Raw genomic sequence first — 9690 nt, forward strand, 5'->3', positions numbered from 1 at the left:
ACGACGAGTCTGTATAGGCTAGATGAACATAAAGTGAACCCTTTCTACGATGTTCTAATTAACCATAAAAAAAGAGATGTAGTAATAAGTCAAGAAAAGACGACTGTGGAAATCTTGAGAGGCTTTGCTCACTTTCATTGACTTGAATGTACCTGGAGCAGTACTGTATGTACATCACTCGCATACATTTTGGCAACAGATTCTGAAAGCTTTGCTATTTTACACAGTTAGATATGAAATCATAGATACAGTTAAGTATTGTTGTAAAAACAGCCAAATATACTTTTGTTATTTGTGAAACCTTATGCTGCATGTTGAGTGTTTGGGATCTGCAATGTTGCTACATCATGCAAAACCAGAGGCAGAGAAATCGCCTCTTGTGAAAAGCAGCTTCCGAACCCCGCACACCGCGAGAGTTCAGTCGGGTTTGGCTGCGGTTTTGGTCGCTCAGTGTGTGGCGGACCTCTGACACTACTTTAATGCACCCTGAAAACTGTGCGCTGATCAGCGTGCAAGGGAGAAGGAGGCGGGGAAAGGGTTGAGAACTGTGAGGGGAGAAGACCGCAGGGACAGCAAGGTCAAGCCCTGCTTGACCTTTACAAGGGTTTCAATGAAGAAGCTTCCATTTGCAATGTCTGCTCTACAGTTGAACAAAACTACACAAGGGAAGATGTGGGAGAAAACGATATACTGTAATTGTTCTCAGGAGAGAACAATGCAAAGAGCAGTCTAACCTCTCACCTAGCAGTCTGTTGAACACAAACAATCATTGTGTCTTTGAAATTTAGAGTATTTCTAATACGACTGTTTTTGTGCTCAAGTAAATGGTGCAGCAGTTACGAAGCTGAGGTCATATTTTATGCCACAAAAGTTTCAGTATTGTACTTTTTGTCACATGTTGATCATTCTTAATTCTTGACAGCATGCTCAGCTAACTTTATTTGTTCTTTATGCATTCAGTCAGTCGTGTGATTGATTTCTCCCACCCTCTTTTTTTTTTTTTTTTTACTTGTTTCCAGCAAGTTTTTCAGAATAACATTTTCCCCTGCCCCCCTTTCTATTTTTGAGACTCAGTTTCAGTATGTGCTATTAAACTGATCTGAGAAGTCGATTTAACACACCTTATAGATGGAAATTATTTTTTCTCTTGCTGCTGGATTTAGTTAACAATTTGCTTTGTTTCATTCTCCCTTTGATGGTTGCAGGTGAGCAACAGCCATTTGAGTGTCTTCAAAAACTTACATGTTTTTGGAACGGGAGGGAAACAAACACAAGCAAAGGGAGAATATGCAAACTCGGCTACAATGCGGTCCATCACGTTCACACACAATCACCATCAATTAAGCCAACTGTGAAAGAAAGATCAATGTGGTGATTAGGCCTCACAGAAGTGTGCGTCGTGTATTACAGCTCGTTATGAACCTCGGCTGTGGGTACCAAATGAAAAGCAACAGATTGTGACCACAGGCAAGCGGCGGAACGTGAATTGTCTGGTAAATTGCACGGTATAACCATACAGCCCTGCGCTACTGCTGCTTTATCACTGACTCACTCGCTTCCTAATACCGCAATACCACATCTTATCTCATTGTCTCGCTCAGGACGTTCAAACTCCCTCATTGCTTCTCTTATGAGTTGAAGTATGCATGCACTGTATTTTCAGAAGCACGAATCACCTTTGATGAATAACCTTTTGCACTCCTCGGCGGAGAGACGTTAATGCTTGATATTTCGACAAAAGACGAACATAGATCAAAGCACATTCGGAAAAGGAATTTCCAGCCATCCGTTTTCGATCACACTTATCCTTATCTCAGCTGACTTTGGGTAAAAGGCTGAATACACCCTAGACTGGTCGCCTGTTCATCTAAGGCACATAAAGACAAAGAGCCATTTACGCTCACATTCACATCTAATTGGAGTCTTCGATGGAGTCGACATGCATAACATGTTTCTGGAATGTGGGGGGATGGCGGAGAACCCACACGAGCAGGTAGAACAGGAAGACCAATGCAAGCGTCGAACCCAGAACCTCAGAGCTCCATCATCAATAGGAAATTAAAACAAATTTAACAAGTTAAATATGCAAATATTTGGCCTTTCTCTCTCACACCCACACACGCACACCTAAAAGTCTATCAATGTGACAAGGATTGAGTGACTGAGTGAACTGTCAGAGTATTTTTGCGTGGAAAGACTTGACAAAAGTCTCATGAGACTCCGCTGCGAAGAAGAGGAGGAGGAGGAGGAGGGACAGATGCTATTCATTTATCTCCATCTTGGAACTTTGTTGTTTGTTCTTTCCAACCCTTGCTGCGTGTCGCTCCCGTGGGACGCCCCAAGCATCTTCATTCCACTGACAGCAGCATGACAAGATCATAATGATGACAAACATGACGATGGTAGCTAATGAGCATTTAGCGCACGTGCCTTGGACATGGAGTATTCAGTGTGACAAGATACAAAAGTTGAACAGCGGGTTAAAGACGCATGCGCCAACTTGGTTGCAGCTGATGATGGGTCGGGAGCATGACAGTCCGGAGGAAAATGATCTAAAATTCCAGGCAAGTTATGAGTCAGCATCTATTTGCAGCTAGACGCAGCAAGGTGTGTCCCACAAGAGCCACGCATGCCCACGCAACCTCAAATCTATTAAGAAATAGATTTAGCGTAGTGGGTGGTCACATGTTGCCTGCAGTGCTGCTGAGGATGCACTTTTGACGAGCAACTTAAAGGAGGCAGCTCGTCTACCCAAGCTATAAAAGAAGTGCTCCAGTACACTACACACTAAACTTATACAAGGTTATTTGGAGTACAGTACTTACACAGAAGGAAAGCAACAGGCAAGAAGAAGCACGCAGAGTTCATGATGCTGAAACGTGTCGCGCCACCGGGCAGAAGATTCCCCGACGCGTTGTTGAAGATCAAATAAAATCAACTGCTAGTGTCTCTTAAAAGTGTTTCTCTCCTGTTTGGTGCAGCGCTGTAGTCCGGAGTGAGTGAGAGGATGCACAGTGCGCTCCTCTGATGGGGAGGGCTAGTTTGTGCACTGGAGGGGGAGGAAGGAGAGGAGAGGATGAAGCTCCACTACATCTGCTCGAAACAGATGGTGGTGGTGATGATGTGAGCAAACTTATCGGACAGCGGTAGGATCCTCGAAATGGTGGTGTTTCAGTGCAACTGCGAAATCATTCAAGAGGTGATGGTTTAATGACATTTCGCTAAACAGCCTTGTGGCCCTATCATCGCAAGAAACCAAAGCTTGTAAAGCGTAGGATTGAGCTTGTATATAATTATATGTCTATCTCTCTCTCTCTCTCTCTCTATACATATATAAAATTTTTAATTTAAATTCATTTAATTACATTTAATTAAAATTCAAATATAATTTAATAAAAAAAGAAACAACATGGAATTCTTTCTTCTTTCTACCCACAATCTTGCTGCTGTAGACTGTAAATTTCCCTGGACAACTTGGATTAGTTTTTTGACCTAACAGTCTTTGGGGTGTGATTTGAATCCCGTGCTGCACACCTTCACATGAATGAGTATTAGAGTTCACCTTTTGGACTGCTCTCTGAGCTTTTGTGTGTGTGTGTGTGTGTGAAATGCTCCGCTTAGTATTACCGACTTCAAAGAACGAGGCGGCTAAGACTTTTAAGAGAGGATGAACCAGCTTAACACGTCACAATATATCAATTCAACAGTTTTTTTTTATTCCAAACGTTTAAGGGTAAAATAAACTATAAAAGATCCAAACAGCAAACTAAACAGTTGAAAGAATACAACACTTCACTTGTGTTACCACTCTGGGTGTAGAAGTCAAACTATATTCTCTTGAGACGCAAAACTGAAGAGATCCGGATGGTAGTAGTCAAAAGAGTGCTTCTCTCTTCCAAGCATCCAAACAAATGACAACATTGATTTTATGTGTTGAAAATACAGGTTCATCTTTGATGTGCTGTTTTGAGTCTGACTGTAGAGGCCACCGCAAACTGCCTGCTAATGACAACATGCTTGTAAATGTCAATAGAGACTTAAGGGGGGTATAATGCTTCATTACTAGAGCTTACTGAAGGCCAAAACAGGATTCAACATCCATGTAAAACAAGATAAAATGCAGTAAGGCACTTTTTTTTCGGAAACTCCCAATTTAAACTCTAGAGAGAAATGTCAAAATAACAATATATTTACTGTCAGCATAACAGTGGCCACCCAGCAGACATGTGTTTGGAAAGAAGGTGTGCACAAAAATAGTCAATGAAGAACAGGAGCTAACAGAGCTCTTCGTGCCAAAAGCAGATTCAATGGGCAGTGCGTTTCAATCAGGTGCTGCCTCCTAAAGCCCACAAGAAGTAACTGCACATCCAGTTTTCAAACAAGAAATATTTGGATAAAATGTCAGTAACAAATGTCAAAAGAGTTTGCAATACTTTTTCATAATTTTAGACAAGTGCACAATGAAGACATTTTATAGATATTTAAAGAATGGCACAGAACAGACAGATGAGAGAATTTGGAACTGAAAAGTCAGACCACTTTACAGTTTCTCTGGACGGCGGCCACCATTAAAGCTACACACGTTTCAGATGGTGAAAGAGGATGTTTAAGCATTCTGCATTGTAGTTACTGCTTAAATGTCTGTTTATTTTCCTTGCATCCTGCAGGGAACCTCAGCAGAAGGGTTTGTGGGGAAAGGCCAGTTATGATAAAGCATTATGGTTTTCAATATTACTTCCAAAAGAGGATAAAAGCAAAATCTTACAGAAAGCAAACTGGCTCGATTCAGCCCATCCAAGGGCAAAATGTCCAAGTCGTGTTTAGCCTTTGGACGTTACAAACAGCTGCTTGACATGAGCTTAGTCCAACCCCCCCCCCCCCCAACGCCCCAAAAAAACAAACAACAAAAATACACAAAGGATGTCAAATCCTGAACTTTTCCAGAGACTGTTTTGCTGGAGGACAAATGTCATTGACAAAAACTCAATGGTTTGGCAACATCGGCCACTGAGATGGACATTCTTTAAGTCTTATGCACGCTTGCACAAAGGAGTTGCAAAACACTCTGATCTGGTAAACTAAAAAAAAAAAAAAAAAAAAAATTGATGTGAGTCAAAGTTGACAACAATCTTTCATGTGAGCCTAAGAACTGCACTAGTTGGAAAGAAAGCGAATTTGTTTCTACATTTGACACATGGCTTCTACGAGGGATGAAGGAAGAAAAGGAGGAAAAACAGCAAAAGCCTATTATTCTCCTCAGCCCCAGCCAGTCGTACCTCCGTGTTCATCTGCTGCTATAGTGCCTACGTTCCACTGTTTTCAGCTTCCCAGGTGCAGCGCTAACACCATTAACTGTCTTCTCACCCTAAAATAAAAACTCACTGGACTGAAGTTGTCATTGAATTCTAGAAAGGGTCATGTTCTCTTCTACAGTTGTGAAGACATCCAAAAACCGACTCAACATCATTTGTTCAAAAACCATTTCTTCCGAGTGAGAATTGAACGAAACTAGTGGTTGACAAGTCCTTGGAGTATCAGCATGAGACGCCGAGCTCTCTTGGTAAGAGGGCTGTGGGGATCCTGCTGCATGAATGCGAAGAACTTCGGTCTGACCTGGGTCAGCACGGAGGCCATGTGGTCTCTTGTTCGAGGATCACCGTGGTCCAGATTCATCAATGCGTCCTCCAAATAGCTGCAAATGGGACCCAGAGGAAGACTTGGATTAGAATGATGGCCAGGTCACTGATTTAAAAAAAATAAAAATAATGCATTCTGGAACAAAATAACATTTACAGGCAAATGCAAGCGTGAGATGGCACGCGAGGCATCGTCCTTGGCTGTCTGAAACACCCTCAGTCACTTCAGCTTCAATGTCAGGCACAGTCTTTAATGGTTTTCCTAGCAACCAGCTCTCTTGTGTGAGCGACTATTTTGTGTTTTCACACAAAAACACTGCAGTGGGATGGACTTGTCATCTACAGCTGCGCCCTCTCCTGCCACCCCGCATCTCTCTGTGCAATTAATTGTTCCAGTCAGACATCTGGTGGTGTGAGTGTCCACCAGCTTTAACTGTCCTAACAGTTTAAGTGAGCATTCATCTCTATGGGGACACCCTATCCCTTCCCGAGCTATCGTGCCAGCTGGCCCCCATTCAGGTGGGGCACAACAACAACCCTATCAAATTGACCATTTTAATGACTCCCCTTCTTTTTGGATATTCAGCAGAATTGGAAATTTGGAAGGAGGACAATATAGCAAATTTTCGAAAATCTAAATGACCACATGATGGATGTCCACTATGATTGCAATTTGTCTGGAGCGTTTCAGCAATGATCTAGTCGGGAAGCTACACAGGACACAAGGCTGCGCAGCGACTCGACTGAGCTAATAAAAGTTCATAATGAACCACGCCCTCCTCCTCTACGGGGCCGTAGCCCAGCTGCAAACCAGAGAGGTGTCTCACCTCTACCACCAGGCTGTAAAGAGACATTGCTTGGCTAAGGGAATCGTTTGACTGCAAGAACAGCAGAAGGGAAGAGAAGATGCACGCATTCAGAGGCAAAGGGAACATAAAGATGCTTAGGTAGACACTCTCTGAAGAGATATTAACTACCTATAGGAGAAAAAAAACTATCTACGTTCAGATAGCCAAGCAAAGAAAAGACAATTGCAAGTGTAACACTGACCAGCCTAAAAACCTACAAGGGCAGAGATTTTGAGGGCATTTGAGATTCTGCTCTATCACTGTGTGTAGTTGTTGCCCACCTTTTCTAAGATGGGGTCGGATGTGTTTGTGTTGTCATTCCAATGACATTAACATCTTAAAAGATTACAGAGGTGAATTTATATTCAAGTGAAGTAATCAAATAACAACTAACAAATTCTGTGACAGACATTTTCAGACCCTCCTTTGACCGTAATATTTGGGGGTTGGGGGGGTACCTGGGATTGAATGTCTGGACTGTTAAAAGACATAAGAATGTCTTTGAGAAAAATTCCCCACCCCATGAACCCGTGACTTATTGACAAAATTAAGATGCTGAGATTCTGTGAAAGGAAATGGAAACAAGAGCGGGCAGGTTGCGCGAGCACCGACAATTGAAAATACTGTAGGTGCAAATGGAAAAATGTCTTTAAAAGTCCAGCAGATGATGATGTGGTGTCACAGGACTTATTGACAAAAACATTTTTCTTATCAATGGCCCCAAGCAGAGGCTACTCGTTTCAGCTCATTTTCAAAGGGGATGTTAATGACATTTGTATTTTTGCACGCCCCCCATCCTCCAGTTTGAATTGCATGATAGTCCAATTTATTCGCTTTCCCTTGCAATTTTTGAATGAATACCATCGAACAATGGCTCCTCTATTGTCCCTGTGCCTTACCTGATTTTTAGCTCAGAGCGGGTGTTGAGGTTGGATGAGAGCTGCTGTATGAGTGACAGCAGCACAGGCTGGCTGAGCGGACACGGCTGTTGTCCAAACACCTGCTGAGAGTCGATAGTCTCGCACACGTACAAGACCAAGTTCAGATCTGTTGCTGACAGAGCCTGGTAAGGGAGTAAGAAGGTTGTTCAGATGAAAACATTTCATGAATCTTTGATGCTCTCAATCCCAGTTCTGTCCATGCAATACACAGACGTATTTCTGCAAAAAAATGGTCAGAAAATGTATTCTGACAGGTTTTTTTTTCCCCCCCAAATACTCAAACAACAAGAACAATTACATCCACATTACAGTGGACAAAAATTGGTAGCAAATAACCTCAACCGTTTCCAACCTGCTGGATGGTTAGGGTGAATTTTGGAGAGGAATGATGTCAACAAGCAGCACATAAGCTCATTACTTTATAGATTTTGACTGTCTGGTATATACTGCCCACAATGTCATGAATCACATCAGTCTTTTTTACTATACGCAGCACATCTCTTCCTGGCCGGGGCAGGGGGACTCTTTTTACTCGGACTGGCTGTGTGTCAGCCGAGCAATTCATCCTCAGACTTGTCAATATTTTGAAGCAGATGTAATGCCTCATCTACTTTAAAAGATTTTTTTACAGATCATGGTGACCAGCAGCATCTCTTAATGCTGCCGCGGGTTGCCATGGAAACCCGGCGGTGCCGTCCCAGCGCAATGTGCGTGCGTAAGATTAAGCAAAGCTGTCAAATTGATGGGCTGTTTGTATGTTGTTAATACCATAAAACTGCACCACGGGAATGAAATACATACAGAATTAGGAAAAGCCAAGAGGCCAGGGGCATTGTCAATCTATATATGCAGCGTAATAACACATCAAAGTTTGGAAAACTGTCAAAGTGATGGCTCTGGTAGTTTTACTGGAAAACACTCAAGGCCTTAAGCCACTTTGTGGGTGCTGTCGGCATACGTAATGACTTGTCAAGTTTGTATATTTCTTTTTTTTTTCCCTTTTTCTTAGCGGGAGCTGCAGTGGTCCATGGCCGTGGACCTGTCCCACGGGGTACCCCCCTCAGTTTTTCTTTCAAAAACTGGAATTACTGTTCAAGTTAATACTCCTTCAGCGGTTGCGTTGAATGTTGCAATTTTGCGCTTGCATAGCAAAAATGTTTTCTTATTCTAATTGCCCTATTGTTCACTAAGAAATAGATAAATGGATAAATAGATGAAAAGCTTCCAAAGGACAATGCACACTTGGCCCTTGGCCAAACTTGGTCGTAGTTAACAAAGGCACAATTGTTACATTTTGTTAGTGTGGCCGTCACTGTGAATATGATGTGCGTTACCTGCTGGAAAGCCTGGTTGAGTTGTCCTTGCTGAAGGAGGTGCAGGATGTTAGATTGCTGTGTCTGATAGTCTAGATGTGCGGTTGGGACGGGAGTCCCTGCTGCAGATCTCATTGCCTGCATAATGCTGGAGGTGACCACTGCCTGCTGCTCCTTCATTGCCAGGCTCACCTCACCTTTGACAATACGCTGTACATGACTAAGAATTGACTCCTGCATACTGAACAAGAAAAGAACAGTTGAGTGAGGGGATCCACATCACAGCATACACTATTTCAGTGGGAGGAACATCTGTTCACTTGGTTTACTTGGAAAAAATAATGCCATTTATCAACAAACCCAATTCCAATGAAGTTGGGACATTCTGTTAGACCTGAATAAAAACAGAATACAATGATTTTCAAATCATGTTCATTTTTTATTTTACACACTACAAATACAAGACATTTAATGATGAAACATTGATGGCAAGTTTTTTTTTTGTTTTTTTTTTGCCGTGCCGCCTAAGGCAGGGGTCCCCAACCTTTTTTGCCCCACAGACCGGTTTATGTCAGACAATATTTTCAGAGACCGGCATTTAAGGTGTGGCGGAAATAATACAACAAAATAATATGGTATGAGCTGCATGAAAACTGTGGTGTTTTCGAAATATAATAATAAACACAAGGAGCGTCTAATCTGGCCGCAACACTCTGATCGCGGTGGTAATGCTTAATGCCTTCAAAATACGATACAATGCAAATTCAAAGTGCATGAAAATGACGACTCACCACAGCCCCAAGCTTGATTTTCTGCAACCAGACGGTCCCATCTCGGGGTAATAGGAGAAAATGACACCTCAAATGTGTGTTTTATGTCCAGTCTACTTCGGAATTTTGTTTTAGTCGCCGTTGCTGCAGAAAACCCCCGCCTCACACAGGTAGCATGTCGG

The 9690-nt window shown here is 42.4% G+C and overlaps 2 protein-coding genes across 6 annotated transcripts in view; both read right to left on the reverse strand.

Annotated features, from left to right (window-relative positions):
• nrn1la (neuritin 1-like a) overlaps positions 1-3289 on the reverse strand; it is a 61758-nt gene extending 58469 nt beyond the window's left edge. Inside the window, exon 1 of the mRNA XM_019894328.1 lies at positions 2826-3289. Coding sequence (XP_019749887.1) covers positions 2826-2868 — 43 coding nt within the window. The 5' untranslated portion in view covers positions 2869-3289. The remainder of the gene's footprint in view (positions 1-2825) is intronic.
• A 406-nt stretch (positions 3290-3695) lies between these two features.
• Positions 3696-9690, reverse strand: part of edc4 (enhancer of mRNA decapping 4) — a 34881-nt gene continuing 28886 nt past the window's right edge. For all 5 annotated transcript variants that reach the window (XM_019894139.1, XM_019894142.1, XM_019894140.1 and 2 more), the window contains 3 exons: positions 8760-8979; positions 7384-7547; positions 3696-5692 (listed from right to left, as the gene is read on the reverse strand). In XM_019894139.1, coding sequence (XP_019749698.1) covers positions 5509-5692; positions 7384-7547; positions 8760-8979 — 568 coding nt within the window. In that variant the 3' untranslated portion in view covers positions 3696-5508. The remainder of the gene's footprint in view (positions 5693-7383; positions 7548-8759; positions 8980-9690) is intronic.

This window comes from Hippocampus comes, unplaced genomic scaffold, assembly GCF_001891065.2.
Source record: "Hippocampus comes isolate QL1 unplaced genomic scaffold, H_comes_QL1_v1.1 scaffold104, whole genome shotgun sequence".
In the NCBI taxonomy this organism is placed as follows: domain Eukaryota; kingdom Metazoa; phylum Chordata; class Actinopteri; order Syngnathiformes; family Syngnathidae; genus Hippocampus; species Hippocampus comes.